The sequence below is a fragment of the Oncorhynchus keta genome, chromosome 31 (genome assembly GCF_023373465.1).
Source record: "Oncorhynchus keta strain PuntledgeMale-10-30-2019 chromosome 31, Oket_V2, whole genome shotgun sequence".
Lineage (NCBI taxonomy): Eukaryota > Metazoa > Chordata > Actinopteri > Salmoniformes > Salmonidae > Oncorhynchus > Oncorhynchus keta.
This window is the reverse complement of record NC_068451.1, coordinates 10,987,889-11,012,675: the sequence shown is the minus strand read 5'-3', so window position 1 is coordinate 11,012,675 and position 24,787 is coordinate 10,987,889. Positions and strand designations below refer to the sequence as shown.

Genomic DNA, 24,787 nt, shown 5'->3' with positions numbered 1-24,787 from the left:
TGACTGTAAGTCGCTTTGGATAAAAGCGTCAGCTGAATGGCATATATTATTATTATTATTATTATAACGTGCATCAGAACATTGAATACTTACAGTGGAGTAGGAGAGAGAGAGAGAGAGAGAGAGAGGAGAGAGAGAGATAAAAATAGATCCAAAGAAATGAGTCAGAATGAGAGAAATAAAGGACAGTGGGGGAGGTCGAGAAAGGGAGGGCGAGAGGGCGAGAGAGAAGGAGAGAGAAGGAAAGGGGGAAGATGGTGGAAGAGTACCTCTCAGAGGAAATCAAGTTGTTATGTAAACTATTGTAATTTAGAGAGGAAGGGAGTGACAGGGTTGATGAGAAAACAGAGAGAGAGAGACTAAGAGAGATGCAGTTGAAGTCTGAAGTTTACATACACCTTAGCCAAATACATTTAAACTCATTATTCACAATCCCTGTCACGACTTCTGCCGAAGTCGTTGCCTCTCCCTGTTCGGGCGGTGCTCGGCGTTCGACGTCACCGGTCTTCTAGCCATCATTGATCCATTTTTCATTTTCCATTTGTTTTGTCTTGTCTTCCCACACACCTGTTTTCAATCCCATTCATTACCTGTTGTGTATTTAACCCTCTGTTTCCGCTCATGTCTTTGTCAGAGATTGTTTATTGTCAGTGTAGTTTGTTGTATAGGTGCGCGACGGGTCTTCGTACGCATATTATGTTTATGTTCTTTTCCTGTTTAGTGTTATGGAGCATGTTACTAGGACATTATTAAAAGACTCCATTTTACACTCCGTTTGACTCTCCTGCGCCTGACTTCCCTGCCACCTATACACATATGCCTGACAAACCTCTGACATTTAATCCTATTAAAAATTCCCTGTTTTAGGTCAGTTGGGATCACCTCTTTATTTTAAGAATGTGAAATGTCAGAATAATAGTAGAGAATTATTTATTTCAGCTTTTATTTCATTTCATCACATTCCCAGTGGGTCAGAGGTTTACATACACTCAATTAGTATTTGGTAGCATTGTCTTTAAATTGTGTAACCTGGGTCAAATGTTTCGGGTAGCCTTCCACAAGCTTCCCACAATAAGTTGTGTGAATTTTGTCCCAGTCAGGTTTGTAGGCCTCCTTGCTCGCACACACTTTTTCAGTTCTGTCCACACATTTTCTATGGGATTGAGATCAGGGCTTTGTGATGGCCACTCCAATACCTTGACTTTGTTGTCTTTAAGCCCTTTTGCCACAACTTTGGAAGGATGCTTGGGGTCATTGTCCATTTGGAAGACCCATTTGCGACCAAGCTTTAACTTTCTGACTGATGTCTTGAGATGTTGCTTCAATATATTCACATAATTTTCCTCCCTCATGATGCCATCTATGTTGTGAAGTGCACCAGTCCCTCCTGCAGCAAAACACCTCCACAACGTGATGCTGCCACCCCCGTGCTTCACGGCTGGGATGGTGTTCTTCGCCTTGCAAGCCCCCCTTTTCCTCCAAACATAACGATGAACATTATGGCCAAACAGTTCTATTTTGTTTCAGACCAGAGGACATTTCTCCACAAAGTCCCCATGTGCAGATGCAAAACGTAGTCTGGCTTTTTTATGGCGGTTTTGGAGCAGGGGCTTCTTCCTTGATGAGCGGCCTTTCAGGTTATGTCGATATAGGACTCGTTTTACTGTGGATATAGATACTTTTGTACCTGTTTCCTCCAGCACCTTCACAAGATCCTTTGCTGTTGTTCTAAGATTGATTGCACTTTTTTCATCAAAGTACGTTCATCTCTAGGAGACAGAACGCGTCCAGTATGACGGCTGCGTGGTCCCATGGTGTTTATACTTGCGTACTATTGTTTGTATTGATGAACGTGGTACCTTCAGGCGTTTGGAAATTTCTCCCAAGGAAGAACCAGACTTGTGGAGGTCTACAAAAGAATTCTGAGGTCTTGGCCAATTTCTTTTGATTTTCCCATGATGTAAAGCAAAGAGGCACTGAGTTTTAAGTTAGGCCTTGAAATACATCCACAGGTACACCTTCAATTGACTCAAATGATGTCAATTAGCCTATCAGAAGCTTCTAATGCCATGACATCATTTTCTGGAATTGTCCAAGCTGTTTAAAGGCACAGTCAACTTAGTGTATGTAAACTTCTGACCCACTGGAATTGTGATACAGTGAATTATAAGTGAAATAATCTGTATGTAAAGAATTGTTGGAAAAATTCACAAAGTAGATGTCCTAACCGACTTGCCAAAACTATAGTTTGGTAATAACAAGACATTTGTGGAGTGGTTGAAAAAAACGAGTTTTAATGATTCCAACCTAAGTGTATACAAACTTCCGACTTCAACTGTATGTCTGTTCTGTGGCCATACGGCTGTCTGATGGTTGCCATGGAAACGTCAGGACTTTTTAAAATGAAATCTTCTATTGGTATTCTCCATGTATTAAGCAGTCATAAACGATGTAGTATGTAAAATGGGAGTGCAGCGGCACTGAGGGGCGGTTGTGAAACAAACACTTACTGTCAAGGCTTACTGGTTTCATTAAAGCTAGGAGTAACAGTAAAACACAGTACATGCCACATTGTCCTTGAAAGGTATCCAAAATAGACACAAGAAAGCATCTTTAAGAGTCCCACATACATGTGGACACACAGGTAGGAGTGTACACACACATACTGAGAAAGACAAGTTAAGTGCCTGCCTGACCTGCTCCGGAACAGAGAGAGCAGGGAACACACGCACACCCACACAGAATCACACACAGACACACACAGAGACTCGTACCTGTCCTGGTCGGCACTACGGAAGCGGGGGAGGATCATGTGTCGGAAGCTGCTGGTGCGGTCCAGTTTGGGCTGACTCTTAGCCCTCTTGATAGAGCCCTTCAACCTTCTACTGAGGAAACTCTGAACAGGGCAGCCATGGAGAGAGGGAGGAGGTGAAGAATGAGAGGGTGTGAAACAGGGATGGAGAGAGGGAGAGAGGGAGGGAGGGGACACAGGAAAGGAGAAAGATCAGAGTTGTCGAGAGGGGAAAGATCGATATTTTGTGCCCAAAATGGATTGGAAGAAGAACAGAAGACATATGTGATTTAGTGAATGACAGATGCACGAAGGGGGAGAGCAACAGAAAGATTTATTGCATATTATATCAGTCACACATCCACAATACAGCAGTAGTAGATTAGTGTAGTATCATCTGGTAACCAACAGTGGGTGGTGTTGTGCCATAAATATACCCACAATCCAACAGCATACACTGAACCTCAGTAAAAAAAGGAGCTTCATATTGCAGTGCAGTTTTGTCCTGTGCTTCCATGCAACCATATTCCCCTGATTTTAATCAGCTGATTTAGTCAGTATATAACACAGGTCTAATCTAACAGGCTGTGTGTTGATACTGTGTCTTTTATAAGAAGTGCTGACAGGGAGAACAAGGCTTCAATAGTAGAATGAAAATCAATGAATGATGTCATTCTCCGCAACATGCAGTATAAGGTTCCATACAACTACTATGCAGCCTTTTCCTCTCAGAGTGGAAGGAGAGACATGCTGCTATTGTATCTGAATAATAACAATGCTTTTTATGACAGTCTTACAATACTGAATCAGCTGAATTCAACCTCCCTCCATGTCTAAAATCCACTCAGATATCAATCTGCACATTACACATCAACATTGAACACTCCATTCTGCGAGGAGTTGGTCTGAATCGAGACCAAGCATTCACTTTTTGTGAGCTTTGTGTCACTGAAGTCTGTTTTAAAGAAGTGACTAAAAATTTGACTCATTTGCTGACCGTCACAGTAACCGACTGGTAGGACTAGATAAGTCATTCTGGCTTGATTAGCCAGCCTGTCTGACACTTTGAAGCCTCATACAGTCAGAAGAACTGAATCACAGTGGTGGATCAGATTTGGCATAGGGAACAGAAAATTCCATAGCGTAACGTGAAGTTTACAGGGGGTTTCTTCACCACATACAGAGACATCTGAGTCATGTACCTCGATCGGAGGAAGAGGTGCGATATGGCGTCCGGTCACTGGGCTGGAAGCGGCAACCCTCCAGTCCCCCGGCCAATAAGAAGAAGGGGGGGAGTGGGGGAGACTAAGGGACAGGCAGGGGGAGAGGGGCAGTGAGAGAGGGGGAGTACCGACCCCTTTCTTGTAGCGTTGCTGAGGGCAGGAGTGGCCATGGGGGAGGGAGGGGGAGAGAGAGGGTGAGAGGGCGAGGGGGAAGGGGAAGGGAGGGGTTCCACTGGCCCTGCGACAGGTGTGTGGTGGGGAGTGGGAAGGGAGGGAGAGAGAGAGGGACGGGGGGAGCGAGTGAGGGCGGTAGGAGGGAGGGGTACTCACGGATTGTCGGAAGGGTTGGGGAGGGGCAGTGGGAGGGATCTCCATGCTTGGCTGCTTCACGTTGGCTATGCTCTTCCGCCGGGCGCGAGCGTTCTCTGAGAGAGAGAGGGAAGAAGTCAGGTAAGAGAAAGAGAGAGAGAGAGAGAGAATGCAAAAGACAGGGAGCGAGAGAGGGCATGGTCTTGGCATGTGTGTCAGCGGGGAGACGGGGGTGAAAGAGAGAAGATACACACAGTACATGCATACGGTCAGGGGAGATAGGAAAAGTGTGAGAAACTGACAAGTAACGTGAAAAAAACAGAAGATGAAGTGAAGGTAGAGTGTTTATAAAAATTGCAATGGAGAGAGCAAGAGAGCAAGGTTAAGGGTGAGAGAAGCAATGCGATGATAATGTCCCATTAACCCTGATCTCCATCATCCCCCTACTTCTTCTCCTCCTACCAGGAAAATGAGGGATGTAGATGGAGAGCTGCATGGGAAGGAAGATGAAAGAGGAGGGCATAGGAGGGGTGAGGTGAGTGAGTTGAAAGGGATGGGTTTTCTGCCTGGCCGTTCGACGAGGCAAACGTTAACAATCTGCACTGAGTGTGTCGGGGGAGGGGAGAGAGGAGGCAGGGACCAAGGGAGGGGAGGGGGGGCATTCACAAACAAAAGCTCCTATTGACTTCCGTCCGTGAGTCAGTCCCTAATGTAGTGAATTAGGCAGTAAGGGAATACACTCTGTACTATCCATGATGGATGGCAGAGGAGACCAGTGGCCAGACAGTAGAGAAGATGGATCACACAAGCCCACTCTAACACTCTGTACTATCCATGATGGAAGGCAGAACACACTGGACACAGATGTCAATTCAACGTCTATTCCACGTTGGTTCAAAGGAATTCCGCTGAAATGACGTGGAAACAACATTCATTCAACCAGTGTGTGCCCAGCGGGAGGAGACCAGTGGCTGGACACAGGGGAAGATCTGTGATAAGGCAAGGAGAAGTTAACTAATGTACGCAGTATCATGGAAAGAAGGGAGCGGGAACGAAAGCGGGAAAGCATCTGAGGCCCCTTCATTTCAGTCTTTCTTTCCCTCCCTATCCCTTTCTCTGCTACCCTCTTTTGAGATAGATCAATGATAACATCGTCATATTTGAGGCTATAAATATTCTTCCTGTCTCTTATTCTCTCTGTCTCTCCCTCTCACCCTCTCTTCTCTCTCTCGTTTTCTTTCTCTCCTTCTCGCTCTCCCTGGTTCTGCTATCACGCAGACACACAAATACTCAGGCATACACACACACTCCTCCTCTCTCCCACGCAGCTATTTTACATAATTCAAAAGTGCATTTATCCTCTCCTCTCTCCAGCCTCTCATCGCACTCTCTTTCCTCTCCTCACTCTTCACGTTTTCCCATGGTCCCGTCTTTCCCCTTTACTTAATGTATCTTGTCTCCTCCATCCTTCTATTTCATCCTCCTTTCATTTATCTGAATTCCTTCTCTTTATCTGGTCTCTACATTCCCTCTACTTCCCAAAATGTCAATCTTTTCTCATGACTCTGCTGTCATGCTACTTTCCACTGCCCACGCACTGAGCTGAGCGAGCGCCTAAGGGAAGGATCCTCATTGTGATGATAACCAAGTCAACGAATCACAGAGGGTTATGAAATCCAAAAGGGTGTATGTCCATTATACACAGCGGAAAATCCCAGGATCAATGAACCAACTGCTCGTCCATCATTGTCCATTGTAAATATGGGTAGCACACAGGATCTTAATTTGATCATTCTTTTGTTTCTGAGAATTTTCCTGCACAGCAGGACATTTTTACTTGTAGTGTATTTCAGCTTTAAAAAGGCTTCTTACATTTGTAATTTACACTTAAAAATGTCTGACTTGATTTGCCCTAATAATATATCAACCTCTACAAAAATGTCCATTAGTTATAATCCACATAATAATTCATATTTCCTCTGGCTCCAGAATTGTTTTCCGGCTGTAGCAAACTGGCTCAAATTAAGACCCTACATCTGTATTGAGGTAGTTATCATACTAAGGGACCTGAGTATTTCTGACCACATAACCTAACCAGGAAAACTACAGGCTCTAGTCACCCTGGTGTCATGATCTCTTATGACATAGACAAAACGTCATTTTTAGGGACCAGAGTTCTTTTCCTGACCATGTGACCTTTTCCTGGTCAGTTTACATAGTTAGAAAAATGGCAGAACAACAGTCATTATGTATGAACTCCAAATACAGCCCCAGTCAAAATGCAACATAAACTAAGAGGTGCATCATTTCCTTCTGGAACTACTGTTCACGAAACAAATTAGTTTTCCTAGAGCAAGTAGACAGTAGCCATGCCTGAGTAGCTAAATGAAATTCAGCTGGTATCCCTCCTACAGTCCAAAGGTGTGACTGCTCTGTGGCTTTAGCTAGCTCGGCATTTAGATAAGCTGGAAACAGTCAGCAACTTGACGTCAGGCTCTCTCCATGAGGGTGAAAACTGTCCTTTGTTGCCAATTTAGATTCATAAGATTATCTGAAAATATTGGTCTCATGGAGGATTTCATTGGGCCAAACCTTTGATTTGTTTGGAGATCTACCAAGTTGTTTTCTTCACTCTTTTCAACACTGAGTCTACTATGTGAAGGAGATTATTCAAAAACACAGCAAATATAATTCTTATGAATGTGGATTTGGATCGTCCAGATAATCCATCTGTAGATGCTCTACAGATGGTCGTACTATCAACAAACTATCTGTTGATAAGCAACAGTTAGGATTAGGTTTAGAATAAGGGTTACGTAATGGTTAAGGTTAGGGCTAGGGTTAGGGTTAGTCGATAGTTAGTTGAAATGTTGCTGATAGTCTGTAGAGCAGATGGACTATCCAAATAAAGTGTCACCGCTGGTTGTCATGGGTTACCCCTCTTGAAATCTTTGGGTTTTTTGCTCTGATATGATTGGTGAATGAAGCCTTTTGTTTGATCTGAAAGTGCACAGAGCCTTGCAGCGTGACGGTGAGTTTACGGAAAGAGGAAATAGTTCAGCAAGGTCGTTCCGTATCTGCTGTTCACCACCATCGGCCTTCACTCAAAGCTCACAAATCACAGCGTGAAGTCAAACCTGACATTGTGGAAGTGCTTATGCAATAAAGGTTCCGATGCTTCCGTACTAACAGAACAAACCCTTGAGATTCCCTTAGCATAACGCTTGCTAGGCAACAACAATAATTTGGCAAAGTCTGAGTGTCAGTTGGCTCAGTAAATTAAGAAAGTAATGTACATGTTTGGTAATGATTATGAGCAAAACACTTAAATATACCTGATAGGCTGCAGTTATTCATAAGAGCTTTGTGCATAATAAAACATTATGATAATATTACTAGGATTAATGATCCGTTTCACTACAATATTTTATCGACATTATATTTATTACACCACTTTTTTTCTCATTATGGCAAATTTTGCAATCGCCAGGCAAGGATTTCTGCCCCATTTAAACATAAAGTGTTATTTGCTTTATCTACAAAGAAACAGTATTACAGTGTTGTGATTTTGAGTCGTTGCGGTTTGACCTCCAAAAGTGGATGTTTCAAAGCTTTACAAATGCCAACAGTCTTTGTTCCAATTCCTTAGTGATATGCAAACTTACAAGAAAGGATCTGAGGCCGTGTAGTGCAGTGTAGCGCATACTAATCTCCACTAGTAATGTACTGTAGTGCTATGTCCCAATGTCCATACTAGCGCACTACTTAGCATACTACTTGCCCAATGCATTAGCATGCTTCATTCTAGATGCTATACTTATGTGTAACTGAGCCACAATGTATAACTGACCAGAGACAACATACTATGGGCAACTTTCTGTTCTATCATGAAAAACCTGCACTTGTTTTTTTCTTTTTTCACTATTCCTTTTGAACCAGGCACCCACATACTTTTAATTACCACAAACATTTCCTCATACTACAATATTCTGCTCTAGAAATGACATAAGTAGATGTAAATGACAAGTGACCTAACACTGTTGTGTAGGGTTCATGGTACACAAGATCATCTGGGGTCTGGGCTAGCTTGTCACTTGGTATTAGGAAAGTGTAATCCCACGTGTCATAGCAGCAGTATGTCATTTTCGTATGAACTCAAATCAGATGTTATGAAGTAGGAGGCGAGAGGGGAATCATGCTATTGAAATCCTAAGAGCATCATGTATGTATTATGATGGGTGAGTCAGACACATGTAAAATGTAGTCAAGCGTGATCAAACGTACATCCTTTAGGGTCTGTGCTATCCGGGATCTTTGGGATGTCCCTATACCAGTGAAGTTGACATTTTAAATGACCCATCCTGACCCATACTGTAGTGGGGTGCAGTGCCAGTATAAAAGAAATGGAGCTCACATACTGATAAGCTCAACCACGTACCTTTATTCCCAAACATACCTTGACGTTGGAACTTATGAGTGTACGGCTCTATTTCTTTTATACATGTCAAACGTAACCACGTATCCTCACTTGTTCAATCATGTCCATGTGTTACTATAACACTTCATGCTCAGAGTGGGGAGACAAGATGAGTGTGTTGAAGTTGCTTCTAAACACTGATATAGGGTCAGATCTTTTTTCATCCCAACATGGTCTCTTCTTATGAAGAGATTCGTAATCTGATCCTAAATCTGTTGTTAGAGCAACTTCTACCTTAAGTGGAGACAAATGAGAGGCATGAATTTTGTGACGTTTTGCAGTAGCACCAGTATTATTTGTGTCCTATATGAACTCCTTAATGGTGTTCAGCAATAATCGACCACATTGAATATTGATTTATGATTATGCGTTAAAAAGCCACTGGTAAAAGGGACTCAATAGGTCCATTTCATTCAATTTCTCACCCAATCCCTTTTGATCCAAACCCGGGCTCTTTATGTAGTTTCCATGGCAACATTTTCCAAGTACCTTGCATTTGAGTTACAGACACATAACAAAGCCAGGAAACAGAAAAGACACTTAGGAGCCTATAAACTACATCCTACACATTCACCTTCGCAAACGCTAAGCAACAGAGGGAGGAAACACGCTCCAAATGTGGGGGGGAAATGAAAATCTATAGTCATGCTGATATCATTCGGTTAATGTTTAGGATATCTGGGGTTCACCATGTCTAGTACTACCAAATGACAGACGAATGCAAAGCAGTAAAAAAATATACAGCCTTAGACTGACTTAAATAGTATAGTAGTATATTAAATAGTACTAGGCATTACATAATGAAGGGAGGGTTAGAGGAATGTAGAGATGGTTTGAATGAGCCTTCTAAAAATAGAGGAGAAAGCAATAGGGTTCTCATTCTTCTGTTACTGCATCTGACTTTAACCCATAGAACCTTTTATACTGAGAACGTGTTCACAGATCCAACAGGATGCAGATGACGTGTGTGTTCATCTGCAATTGTGCATGCGTTTGTATACGCCGCCTACAGCCTACATGATGCCAATGATGCACGTGTGCATGTGCCTGTGTGCATACAGCACAGTTTGCACTGGCATGCACATGGATGTGTGAACATGTCAGTTTGCGTTGGCATGTGTTTGTGCATGTGAAATGGTGCACTCTTTTTCCTTCTGAATGTAAATCTGATGTCAAGCCGAAAGCTGAAGATGAAACGTGTGGGTGGCAACAGCTTCGAGCTTAGTCCCTCAGAGAGACAGGATGGGGAGGGAGGGAGAGTGAGGGAGTAAAAGAGCGAGAGAGAGAGCAGAGAGCGAGAGGAAGGAGAGAGATGGATGTATAGAGTGAGAACGAGTGGGAGGGACAGAGCAAGACAGGAGAGTAAACGCAAGAAAGCAAGAGGTAGAAAGGTAGAAGGAAAACAGCGAAGGAGAGAGAGTGACAGAGCGAGAGAGAGAGAGAGAGAGAGAGAGAGAGAGAGTACAATAGCCAGAGTGATGGAGGCTGGAGAGGGAGTGGGTGTCTGAAATGCTGTGAGCCTTTTTGTATGTTTTCCATTGTTTTTCATGTAATGCTGGTCTGCAGACCTGTTAGCTTTTGATCCAAGAACTGTAAATCCAAACGTAGGATCGTCTCTCCTGTGTGCAAAATACACTATACTCCATTGTAGTTCTACGTTGATCTTTCTTGACGTATTTCAAAACACGTAGGTCATGTCTCTACATGTATGGCCACGCCTTAGAGGATGTCTGAGCCATAGACATAGAATCTATAGAACTGATATCCTCATTCAAGTCAATGTTCTGTCAAACTGACTTGGCCTTACCCGTTCTAATTCATTATTTCTATGGTATGCGCACTTAGGAGTAATTTCTGAGTTTTAATTGATGAATGATTTAACAGATAAACAATGTCGAGCTTTTAGGCTTGCCACTTAGCAGGCAGCGGCAGCTTCCTTAGTGTAATTTGATGCATGTCAGAAAGGATACGTTGTCATGACAATACAATATTCCTATTTTTCAACTAGATATCCAGAATGAGCATGTTCTACTCTTGGTCTAGCTCTAGCCAATCAGGGCCAATAATGAAGAGGGACGTAGCCTTGTAAGATTTAAAGTTATAGTTGATATCCTATATCCTAAAATCAAAGTTTGCTAGATGTTTTCAGACCTCAAAGTGGTTTGGTTTGAGTTTAGGGTGAACTATCATCATAAACGTGCCCAACTCAAATGTTTCATCTTATATTGGTGCAATATGTTACGATCTTCTTACTATTTGGGAAAGTATAAAAGCGGACCGTAACACATGAACAGTGTGGACCATGACAACATGCTTTCATGTGTGCACAACAAAACTGTTTAATCCAAAAGCCTGTTCCTACTGTATAGGACCTGAATAGAATCTGGTGAATGAAACATACTTGGTCATGACCAAGATGAGACATGAAACATCAGATGACAACTTTGGTTCCTACCTAATAAAGAAGACGGCGTTGGTTCCTACCTAAGAAAGATGAGAGGTGTTGTGCTTCGATCCCAGACCTCTAAAGTATCTTCAGATGTCCATCGTCTATTCAGCCCACGATAAGAAAGTGGAGGCAATTCGAAGCAAATAACTTTAGATATCCAACTTTGTCTTGAGTTACCATAGTTTTCCACGGTCTGTGTCTGTTTGATATTGTTGTCGTTGTCACATTCCTTTGGGCCCAAACTTGCTGTAAATCAATGCTCCTCCACTATGCCTTGACATTAGTGTCTATAAATAATGAAATACATTGGTGTCAGTGAGTATCTGCTGACACTGGACGTGATTGTGAATGTGTGTCATGGCATTTGCCTGATAGCCTAAGTGCATTCGTCTGGGTTGCTGTCAAGCAGGTGAGTGCCTCACCTATTGAGTTCAGCATCTGCAGGTCTGAGACTATGAGTTGGCCATACAGATATATTGCTCAGGCAGTGCTTGAGGTCAATTCTCAAGCAAAGAATCCAATTTAAATAACACCAGCAAGCAAAGACGGTAGAATATATTCTAATCAAAAATGAATATACAGCCAAATAACTATCAACAACTTTGTCCACACTTTAAATATTCAACACATAAATACACATATAAATGACTTGATTACCAGACTTTACTATCCAGGCATCTTGAAATAGGAATCTCTAGATCAACTTAATGTTTCACTCATGAAAAAAAATCTATTCTAACTCAGTGAAATAAATATGAGAGGTTTTTATAAGTACAATTTAGGAGAGGGAAAATGAATAGCCTTACTCGTGGCATTTGTGTATAGGTCAATGAAGGGAGGCAGTAGTTTTCTCATAAGGTGCAGTGTCTAAACTTCAAGCTGTATACTTTTGAAAAGTGCTCATAAATATATTTATGATGACCTTAAAGTGCCACATGTAAGCTTACAGAGAATAAGGATGATTTTGTAGGCTACTATTTCCCCACACATAAATAACACCAAAATATTAGCTATCCTAGGCTATACTTGATTGAATTTGTAGACGTCTCTTACAGTAGTATATCCATATGGAAAAATATGAAGAATTAGAAATAGGCTATGTCTCCAAAGTCCGCGACTGTTATAATTCCTCACGGATGTATGGTTCATTCTTCCACCACCTCCCCCCAGCCAAGCTCTCCAGCACCGGCAGCGGCTGTTCCGCGGCGGGCAGTCGCGCTGAGAGCTCCTCTTCCCCGGCCTCTCCCTGTCCCCTCGCACCGGTGCCCTCGCCCCCAATCCCGCGGCCGTTTCCTCGGTAACCTACAGAAGATCTACAGAGGCGAATTTCTCTCATGTTTTGGTTGTAATTGAGCAATGGTTTTTAAGGGTTTTATGCCTTCTATCCACAAAATGATGTTGTCCAGGTGTGGAGGATAGATTTTCTACAAGACCTCAATTTCGATTTCGGAAAAATAAAATAATGATTAAAATAAATAATAATAACACTTTTTGGTTAATGTTTTGCAGTTTTAGTTTTTACAATAAGCAGATCAACCCATGACATCTGCAGCTGTGTATGTGTGTGAGTGGGGGGTTCGTGAGGTTCGCCTGTCCTGTGTGCCAATTATTGGAAATAGGCTAGTGCGCGTTCGGATGCGCTCCGACAAGTCCTACTCTTATACAAGGGGAAAGATATTCGAAGTCCTCTTTCCGTTGATAGACCGATGCTTTCTTAGTTCCCAAATCGCCAGAGAATATTGAACTAGCAGCAGTTTAGCAGATGCTGTGCCAGCGCCTGGACAGGCTACTCTTGCAAGTACAGGAAGCGCGAATCATTGGTGACCATCAAAACGCAAACGTCATACAAAAATAACGGCGAAACAGCAACACGAAAGTGAACAGCGTCCTACAGCATGGAATAACCGGGTGAATATTTCCAAATTAGCATCCCTTATTCAGTTGCTAGATATTATAGTCCATCCTCAAGTAATCCGCCTCTCCTTCGATGGAGGTCTTATCCAACCTATGTCGAACGAGACTGTGTCACACAGGTATATATGGTTGGAGCAGCACTTATGCCTTGCCTTGCTTTGCCTTCACATCTCCCTCTCTCTCGCTCTATCTCAGTTTTGTTAAAGGGATAGGACAGCAATGTTTTTGAAAGGGTGTGGGAGTCGAGTAATGGAGTGATTGTAAGTACAGTACTAGTATGAGGGGCCCAGAATGTGCTCTCTCTTTTTCTCTCTCCACCCCCTTCATCATTCTCTTCCTGCCCCCTCTCACTCACACACACACATCTGGGAGAATGAGAGGTTCAGAGCTAGGGGCAAGTGTGTGGGAGGCATGAGCGTAACAATATGACTATGACACTGAAAGTTGCAACCCGCTCATGCATACAGAAACACACACAGAGACACAAGACAAATCTGGGGTAGGTGTAATGATTTCAATGCAAATAACATGATCTATCATGGAAAGAAAGGCAATGATAACTGAGTACATCAAAAGTACCCAAACACACCTGTAATGGTGACAAAACACTATGCCTATCTTCACGTAGACCTACATCAAAGCACAATTTGCGGTACTCTTTAATCACCAACAGCTAAAAAGCCAGCCATTTTTAATTTCAGTCACTTAAGACATCGCCGGTGAAGGCACTTTATAGTAAATTTAAAACCATCAGTATTTCCAAATGGGTAAAGGGTGACTTGGATCTGTTTCCATGACAACTGTAAGCTTGGACCAACTTTTTAACCCATCGCATTACAGATAGTAAGACACTGAGCGATAAGAATTACAGGGATTGGATCATTTAAGTATTGCAGAAAACAATTTACTACACCCCCTCCCACACACACACATTTTCTCTCGTTCACCCCCTCGCTCCCTCTCTCTCACTCTCTCTCTCTTGCATTCTCTCTAACGTCTGTGTCTGCTCTATAATTATTTCCATGGTTACCATTAGTGATGTGAACCTAAGGCGGATGTACTATTGTAGTAATCTTTCCGTCTCTCTCACCACTGTCATTTACTCTTCCTTTTCACATCCCTTGCTTACTCCATGCAATACAAATGTCCAACCCGTTCACATAGTTCTCTCCCTGTCTCTCTCCATCAGATAGGATAGAGGGATGGTATGAAACGAGGACACACTTGAAGCGTGCACAGTGCCAGCTTGCTAGGTGGAGTGCCAAGGCTATAGAGTAAACTGGGATGTTGGCAGTGGTGGGCACAGGCACAGGCACGTGGGAAACTGGGAACGCATTGGAGGCACAGACACCGTTTACAATACAGTACAGACACACACACACACACACACACACACACACACACACACACACACACACACACACACACACACACACACACACACACACACACACACACACACACACACACACACACACACACACACACACACACACACGCAAGCAGGCATATAAACACACACACAATTACAGTGCAGTATTCACAACACAAGCCCACGCATTCTCTTGCATGTGAAGATATTTGCATGGATGTTCGCACACCTTCTGTAGATACCCTACGGACTCACACCCATAACACATACATCGCCTTCCCATTTACAACATCCCATTCACCCACCATATGGTGTGAATATTGTATCTCCCCATCTCCCATCCATTCTTACTCTATAACTTACTGATAGACCAAGTATATGAGCTCCTTTCTAGCTTCACAGAGCGTGGTGGAGCCTTTAGTTGACAGTCAGTCAGAGTGGGAGTGTTGGCCTGACAACACCGGTATTCTGTCTCTGGAAAACCACGTGCCTCCGGAGCTGCAGCACACGGCTGTGTGCAAATATTCAATTAAGAGCCTGACTAGTGCAGCTGGAGAGCCTGGTAACGACACTCTACGTGTGAAAACAGATATAATAGATATACAATACATACCTATAGGGGCATTGAGATAAAGGTGTCAGAGACAGACACAAGAAAAGGGCAACCAGTGAAGAACAAACACAACCCATATTTATTCTTATTTATTTTCCCTTTTGTACTTTTACAACACTGTATATGTACATAATATGACATTTGTAATGTCTTAATTGTTTTGAAACTTCTGTATGTGTAATGTCTACTGTTGATTTCTATAGTTTATTTTACATTTGTATATTATCTATCTCACTTGCTTTGGCAATGTTAACACATGTTTCCCATGCCAATAAAGCCCCTTGAATTTAATTGAGAGAGGGGCGGAGAGATAGAGACATAGACATAGGGAGAGAGGGGGGAGAGAGATAGATAGAGAGATAAACAGACATAGAGAGACAGAGAGAGAGGGGGGCGAGAGAGATAAACAGAGAGATGGAGAGGTAGAGAGAGAGAGAGAGAGAGAGAGAGAGAGAGAGAGAGAGAGAGAGAGAGAGAGAGAGAGAGAGAGGGGCTAGAGCAAGCTCTAATACAATATGTACTACATGAAGGAAAGTTGGCCATCATATCGACATGTAATATCCATTATGACTTCAAGAAGACCACACCGCACTGTCCTTATATTTCTCAGCAATACTCTCCAGTCAATAGCTATTTTTGCCTCTTTTGTGTAAACGGATGTACTGGCATAAATGCTCTTGTATATGACGTGAGGACCAAGGTTGTTTTATCTTTGCTTGGTCACTTTCTTCAACAGTGAACTCCCTCCATTTCAACTCCATCCATTTAATTCTGTATGGCAGTAACAACTACTGATTCTTGGCTAACCCATTTGTAGCAACTGGCATGCACCTATTTGAGATGCACAAAGAGGAAATATAGCAAAAGCATACATTTGAATGCAAAAGGAGAGAGTCAGGGTCTATGAAAGCCATAAAGGAGAGAAATGATTGACATCTGCGTTAGCGATATGGTCCTCTGGATTGGTATAGCATTAACTGTTGGGGTTGTCAGTACATACAGTACTAGTCTGAGTCACGCGGGGGGGGGGGAGTGTCGGAACATACTAGTCTGAGTTGTGGGGGGGTTGCTATGTAGTAGCAACTGAATGGTGGCATTTATTTCCCATAAGGATATGCTGCTGTACTAAAGCTCTGGAACACATTTCATGTCAGGAGAAGGTGAGGTGTTGATTGTGTGTAAAAAGACACAGTGAAAAATAACAGTAGCGAGGCTATAAAAGTAGCGAAGCTACATACAGTAGCGAGGCTATATACAGTAGAGAGGCTATAAAAGTAGCGAGGCTACATACAGTAGCGAGGCTATAAAAGTAGCGAGGCTACATACAGTACCGAGGCTATATACAGTAGCAAGGCTATAAAAGTAGCGAGGCTATATATAGTAGCGAGGCTATAAAAGTAGCGAGGCTACATACAGTACCGAGGCTATATACAGTAGCGAGGCTATAAAAGTAGCGAGGCTATATATAGTAGCGAGGCTATATACAGTAGCGAGGCTATATACGGTAGTGAGGCTCTAAAAGTAGTGAGGCTACATACAGTAGCGAGGCTATAAAAGTAGCGAGGCTACATACAGTACCGAGGCTATATACAGTAGCAAGGCTATATACAGTAGCGAGGCTATAAAAGTAGCGAGGCTATATATAGTAGCGAGGCTATAAAAGTAGCGAGGCTACATACAGTAGCGAGGCTATATACAGTAGCGAGGCTATATACGGTAGTGAGGCTCTAAAAGTAGTGAGGCTACATACAGTAGCGAGGCTATAAAAGTAGCGAGGCTACATACAGTAGCGAGGCTATATACAGTAGCAAGGCTATAAATGTAGCGAGGCTACATACAGACACTGGTTAATCGGGCTGATTGAGGTAGGATATACCTATAGATATGGTTAAAGTGACTATGCATATATGATGAACAGAGAGTAGCAGTAGTGTAAAAGAGGGGTTAGCCAATATGCAGGAGCACTCGTTGGTCGGCCCAATTGAGGTAGTATGTACATGAATGTATAGTTAAAGTGACTATGCATATACTGTATGATAAACAGAGAGTAGCAGCAGCGTAAAAGAGGGGTTGGGGGGGCACATAATGCAAATAGTCCGGGTAGCCATTTGATGACCTATTCAGGAGTCTTATGGCTTGGGGGTAAAACTGTTGAGAAGCCTTTTTGTCCTAGACTTGGCACTCCGGTACCGCTTGCCATGCGGTAGTAGAGAGAACTGTCTATGACTGGGGTGGGTCTTTGACACATTTCTAGGACCTTCCTCTGACACCGCCTGGTGTAGAGGTCCTGGATGGCAGGCAGCTTTGCCCCAGTGATGTACTGGGCCATACGCACTACCCTCTGTTGTGCCTTGCGGTTGGAGGCCGAGCAATTGCCGTACCAGGCAGTGATGCAACCAGTCAGGATGCTCTCGATGTTGCAGCTGTAGAACCTTTTGAGGATCTCAGTACCCAGGCAGTGGGGAATGCAGCCCCCGTTAGGAGCAACTTGGATTTACAGGCATAATGGAATGAGATATTGGACAGACAACTTATGGAACTCAACAGTCGTTTTCAGAACGATTCATGTGGGATAATGAAGAAGGCCGCAACTGCCTGCCTGCCCCGATCGATCTCATTTGGTCAAATGACAGTGATACAGCCACCCAGTACCCATTATGACATTTATGTGGAAGATGCAGCAATAACTACTCTTTTGGTACAGCAGCTTAAACGAAAGGTACAATCATGCTGGCAATTTAAAAATATATATTTTTGTAGTAGCCTTTTCGCCATTAATGCGATAGGTGCACTTGATTCATCTGCCCTGCGTGCCGGGTAGGCGAAGTGTTCCCATTTTTAACCATTTTATTTGTCTGAAGATACAAACTCGGCGGGCCAAGAGAGCTAAATCAGGTGCACCTGTAGGCATTCCGTTGGCCAATTGGATAGCTTAGATCAGGGGTTTTCAAACTTTTGGGGGCCGGGGACACCTTTTGTGATTGCAAATTCATCAAGGAACCCTTCATTATTATTATACCTTTATTTCAACAAGGAACACAGACTGAGACCAAGGTCTCTTTTAAAACTGGGCCCTGCATATACATGTTTACACATACAGTTTAGGTACAATGATTAAGAAACGAGACAAGACAAACAAAATAATCACAGATAACACAAAGAAATACAGCAACAGATTACATTTAGAAATAGGTTATTCTACTAACAGCACAATAACTTGCATTACCCGACACAGTTACAAGCAATACAAAAATACAAAATGGGCAACAGGGGGACAAGAGTCTCAAGTTTAAGTTTAGTCTGCAGGCTATTCCATAGTCAGAACACAACTCTAGTGAGATAAGAATAGCATACAATAAGCTTTACTATGACTTTGGCCGTGCATGGCTGGACGAACCAAGTCTCGAGCCCTGGGAACGAATGTTTTAAAGGCCCGCCTCTTGGCATCAGAGAGAACACCTTGCAGCTTTAAAGCTCATTTCCTGCAATCCTACACATTTTATAATGAGGCAGAGAGAAAATGGGGCAGTTTTAAAGCTTAAATTACAGTGCATTTATGTTGTTGTTTTTTAATTTTTTATTGTGGGGGAGAATACAATTAGTGGAGAATAGGCTTATTGTGGATACCAATATTCCTGTAAACCTACCAGGCCTATGTTGGCCAGGGTTAAGAACATACATTGTAGATTCATAATATTACATTGTATATTATTTTTGAGAACCCCTGGCTTAGGTCACCATGTCTACAGCAGCGTCGACGAGCATACAGCGAAAAACAATTAATTCAACCTAATTTACTGCCTTTAAAAAAACATAGCTGGGATATGGCTGACTTGCTTAAAGACATGTGGTTTCTACTGACAATTTAGATGTACAAGCCATAGCATAAGGGAACAATGAGCGAATAAGAGGCAATCCGTAATTTTGATTAAGACATGATTAAGCCATCTAAGATGGACGTTGTCAATATAACTTTTGAAATGTAAAGCGACAGAATTCAGAACATGGTCCATTCTTACAGTATTCTCCCTCTACACCAAGTCAGAACCAAATGATAAATAAAGGGGGCATACTGTATAAGAAGACAATGAAAGCTCTTACAATATTTGAAAGGGACCAAATTATTAAGGTGATGCACATGGGTTTCTAACAGTTTACTACACAACATACACTTACTATTACTTTCTGAGCTGCAGTATACATACAGTGGGGCAAAAAAGTATTTAGTCAGCCACCAATTGTGCAAGTTCTCTCATTTAAAAAGATGAGAGAGGCCTGTAATTTTCATCATAGGTACACTTCAACTATGACAGACAAAATGAGAAAAAAAATCCAGAAAATCACATTGTAGGATTTTTTTATGACTTTATTTGCAAATTATGGTGGAAAATAAGTATTTGGTCACCTACAAACAAGCAAGATTTCTGGCTCTCACAGACCTTTAACTTCTTCTTTAAGAGGCTTCTCTGTCCTCCACTCGTTACCTGTATTAATGGCACCTGTTTGAACTTGTTATCAGTATAAAAGACACCTGTCCACAACCTCAAACAGTCACACTCCAAACTCCACTATGGCCAAGACCAAAGAGCTGTCAAAGGACACCAGAAACAAAATTGTAGACCTGCACCAGCCTGGGAAGACTAAATCTGCAATAGGTAAGCAAGATCTCACCCCGTGGTGTCAAAATGATCACAAGAACGGTGAGCAAAAACGGTGAATGACCTGCAGAGAGCTGGGACCAAAGTAACAAAGCCTACAATCAGTAACACACTACGCCGCCAGGGACTCAAATCCTGCAGTGCCAGACGTGTCCCCCTGCTTAAGCCAGTACATGTCCAGGCCCGTCTGAAGTTTGCTAGAGAGCATTTGGATGATCCAGAAGAAGATTGGGAGAATGTCATATGGTCAGATGAAACCAAAATATAACTTTTTGGTAAAAACTCAACTCGTCGTGTTTGGAGGACAAAGAATGCTGAGTTGCATCCAAAGAACACCATACCTACTGTGAAGCATGGGGGTGGAAACATCATGGTTTTGGGCTGTTTTTCTGCAAAGGGACCAGGACGACTGATCCGTGTAAAGGAAAGAATGAATGGGGCCATATATCGTGAGATTTTGAGTGAAAACCTCCTTGTCACGGGCGTCCTCCTCTTCATCTGAAGAGGAGAGGCGAGAAGGATCGGAGGACCAAAATGCGGTGTGGTATGTGTTCATGATGAAATTTAATAAAGAAAACACTGAACACTGACACACACTATTCAAAAACAATAAACAAAATAACGACCGTGACGCTAATGAGAAGTGTGCTGACACAAGCAATCAACATAGACAATCACCCACAAAACCCAACACAAAACAGGCTACCTAAATATGGTTCCCAATCAGAGACAAATGACTAACACCTGCCTCTGATTGAGAACCATATCAGGCCCAAACACTGAAACAGACAAACTAGACATCCAACATAGAATGCCCACTCAGATCACACCCTGACCAACAAAACATAGAAACATACAAAGCAAACTATGGTCAGGGTGTGACACTCCTTCCATCAGCAAGGGCATTGAAGATGAAACGTGGCTGGGTCTTTCAGCATGACAATGATCCCAAACACACCACCCGGGAAACGAAGGAGTGGCTATGTAAGAAGCATTTCAAGGTCCTGGAGTGGCCTTGCCAGTCTCCAGATCTCAACCCCATAGAAAATCTTTGGAGGGAGTTGAAAGTCCGTGTTGCCCAGTTACAGCCCCAAAACATCACTGCTCTTGAGAAGATCTGCATGGAGGAATGGGCCAAAATACCAGCAACAGTGTGTGAAAACCTTGTGAAGACTTTTGACCTCTGTCATTGCCAACAAAGGGTATTTAACAAAGTATTGAGATAAACTTGTGTTATTGACCAAATACTTATTTTCCACCATAATTTGCAAATAAATTCATTAAAAATCCTACAATGTGATTTTTAGGGATTTTTTTCTTTCTCATTTTGTCTGTCATAGTTGAAGTGTACCTATGATGAAAATGACATGCCTATCTCATCTTTTTAAGTGGGAGAACTTGAACAATTGGTGGCTGACTAAATACTTTTTTGCCCCACTGTATCTCCCTTGCATATTACATAATTTATGCAGCAGCATACAAGACATTCTAGGACTCACCATTGTGTTGTGTTCACTTGAACAGGAAGGTGGCGCAGCGGTCCTTATTGTGGGCAAATTTTGTCATGAAACTTTGTCATCAAAGTCTTTCATTCTCTAGATTTCAGAACAACTGGGAACTCGGGGAAAAAAAAAACAGATCGAATCATGACATCTTCAGGTTGGAGCTCTAGAAAGAGGCCTGAGTTCCCGACTTGGAATTTCGTATTGAATGACCGTTCAAAACGTATTTTCCCAGTCGGAGCTCGTTGTCAGAGTTCCCAGTTGTCAAGAACACACTGAAGTCTGAGATTTCCCAGTTCTGCTTTTCTAGTTGTTTTGAACGTGGCAGAAGTCATGCTGGATTGACAGCATGGCTAATGTATTCAACCTTTTCTGGCCCGTGGTGTTGCGTGTGAATGTTTATCCTTTTAAGCTTTGAAAAGAGACCCTTAAACCCAGACTTGGACCACATACCCTCTCCACCGAATAGCAGGCAGGGGAAGCAAAATTGTGATTGCTTTGCAATGCTTGCAGTTAGCCACTGATTCCTTCCAATCCACTCATTGTTGTTGCGTAATGTATATGTCCAATGGCCGATGAGCACCGATACATTTTATCTATCATTTCTCTTCATATGACAAGGATTGAAAAGGATTCGCCAGTAGATTGTTGATGTGATTCATGATAATGACTGTTTTCTCTAACTTGCTAGTTAAGATTTTGAAAGTATGATGTTGACATGATCAGTCCAATCAAAGCTACGGTAGATATAACGTGATTTGATGTCATTTTATCTGTGGCCAACGACCTTGAGCCTTCTTGGATGGGCACTTCTAATGTAAATCTATGGCAGCACCCAAGGGGGTTTGAACTTTCTAGCTCTCCCTGTAGATTTTGAGATGACGTAGTGTCCCCATGAGTGACAGAACACTGAGCCAATCACGGAGCAACATAAGAAGATTAACAAACCCTATGCTCTGTATTTTCTGCTGGCTGCCCCTCCACAGAAAGCACTGAGCTAGGCTGAAACACTTGCATTTTGGAGCTGCCTTACTCAAGAAAGCAAAAGAGAGACCATGTCTGTATGCAGCTTTATCAACTCAATACATTTTTGTTTTACATTGTTTGCAAACTGATATGTGACACATTAATGCCAGAATAACAAGCAAAACAGGCAAAAATATATATATGTATATATTATACTGGAGGATTTGTGTAGTTCCTGGTTGGACCCGGGGACATCCCCAAAGACATTTTTTAAATGTTCTTGGGATGTTGTGTCATGGTCCCCTGGATGTCTTAAGGAACATTATGAATTTAAGAAAATGCATTAAAAAAACAGAGTGGCATATTTTGAGCTTAAATATAAATGCTTTGAGTGTTGACAGTAATCACAGTAATTCTGCCAAAAAGTTGTATTTTGAAAAACAGCTCAACGGGTCATTTTTAAGAGTAATTTGGAAACTGCAGAATCAACACGTCTTACCTGCTTGTGACTCTGTAGGATAATTTTAAAAAGTCACAAGGAGTCACTAGAGAACTATGAGCCAAGTAAAACCCTCCCGGGCGACGCTGGGCCAATTGTGCGCCGTCCTATGGGACTCCCGGCCAGTTGTGGCACAGCCCGGAAATGAACCCGGGTATGTAGTGCCTTAGAATTCTGTGCCACTCGGTAGACCCCATAATTACATGTTTTACCATTAAATTAGACCCGCTACCGGAATAGTGACATCCATGATGTTCTGGGTCAATTTGACCCGCAATTTGACCCACGCAATTTGACCTTGACCTTGGTCTATACAGTGCCTTCGGAAAGTATTCAGACCCCTTGACTTTTTCCAAATTTTGTTAGGTTACAGCCTTATTCTAAAATTCTAAAATGTATTAAATTGGTTTTTTCCCTCATCAATCTAAACCCAATACGTAATATTGACAAAGTGAAAACGGATTTAAAAAAAACATTTTAGCAAATGTCTTAAAAATAAAAAACAGATATCACATTCACATTATTCAGACCCTTTACTCAGTACTTTGTTTAAGCACCTTTGGCAGTGATTACAACCTCAAGTCTTCTTGGGTATGACGCTACAAGCTTGGCACACCTGTATTTGGGGAGTTTCTCCCATTCTTCTCGGCAGATCATCTCAAGCTCTGTCAGCTAATTTCAGGTCTCTCCAATGATATTTGATCGGGTTCAAGTCCAGGTTCTGGCTGGGCCACTCAAGGACATTCAAAGACTTGTGGGGAAGTCACTCCTGCGTTGTCTTGAGGTCCTGAGCACTCTGGGGCAGGTTTTCATCAAGGATCTCTCTGTACTTTGCCTCGATCCTGACTAGTCTCCCAATCCCTGTCACTGAAAAACATCCCCACAGCATAATGCTGCCACCACCATGCTTCACCATAGGGATGGTGCCAGGTTTCCTCCAGGTGTGACGCTTGGCATTCAGGCCAAAGAGTTTAATCTTGGTTTCATCATTCCAGAGAATCTTGTTTCTCATGGTCTGAGAGTCTTTACACGGAACCCAAACCAGCTGCGCGCTTTCGCCATCGTGCACTATCGTGCATAAATGTATTTAGTCCCCCTACACCAAACGCGATCACTACACTCAGGTTGAAATATCAAAACAAACTCTGAACAAATTAGCTAAATTTGGGAACAGGTCGAAAACCATTAAACATGTATGGCAATTTAGCTAGTTAGCTTGCACTTGCTAGCTAATTTGTCCTATTTAGCTAGCTTGCTGTTGCTAGCTAATTTGTCCTGGGATATAAACATTGAGTTGTTATTTTACATGAAATGCACAAGGACCTCTACTCCGCCAATTAATCCACACATAAAACGGCCAACCGAATAGTTTGTAGTCATCTCTCCTCCTTCCAGGCTTTTTCATCTTCGAACTTATATGGTGATTGACATCTAAACTTTCATAGTATGACCACGACTACTGGCAAAACAGTTCGTCTTTCAATCTCCCACATGGGTATAACCAATGAGGAGATGGCACATGGGAACCTGTTTCTATAAACCAATGAGGAGAAGGGAGAGGCAGGACTTTCAGCACGATCTGCATCAGAAATAGAAAGGAGTTCTATTTTAGCCCTTGGCATCGCATACGCTCGTTGGCACGTGCGAGCAGTGTGGGTGTAATAATTGAATAACATGGATTTCTACATTTATTTTGTGACGCTCGTGCACGCGACGTGAACGGTCTGGTCAGCATGTTAGGTGCCTTTTGGCAAACTTCAAGCAGGCTGTCATGTGCCTTTTACTGAGGAGGGGCTTCTGTCTTGCCACTCTACCATAAAAGCCTGATTTGTGGAGTGCTGCAGAGATGGTTGTCCTTCTGGAAGGTTCTCCCATCTCCACAGAGGAACTCCAGAGCTCTGTGAGATTGACAATCGGGTTCTTGGTCACATCCCTGACCAAGGCACCTCTCCCCCGATTGCTCAGTTTGGACGGGCGGCCAGCTCTAGGAAGAGTCTTGGTAGGTCCAAACTTT

At 42.6% G+C, this 24,787-nt stretch overlaps 1 protein-coding gene across 11 annotated transcripts in view; it reads right to left on the bottom strand.

Annotated features, from left to right (window-relative positions):
- The window catches only part of LOC118364046 (ras/Rap GTPase-activating protein SynGAP-like), a 120,742-nt gene that overhangs the window by 50,687 nt on the left and 45,268 nt on the right, over positions 1-24,787 (bottom strand). For 10 of the 11 annotated variants that reach the window (XM_052489547.1, XM_052489549.1, XM_052489553.1 and 7 more), the window contains exons 4-5: positions 4,345-4,439; positions 2,775-2,896 (exon numbers count right to left, since the gene is read on the bottom strand). In XM_052489547.1, coding sequence (XP_052345507.1) covers positions 2,775-2,896; positions 4,345-4,439 — 217 coding nt within the window. Of the gene's footprint in view, positions 1-2,774; positions 2,897-4,344; positions 4,440-11,284; positions 12,820-24,787 lie in introns of those variants that run through there. The other variant, XM_052489555.1, reaches the window with a different exon arrangement.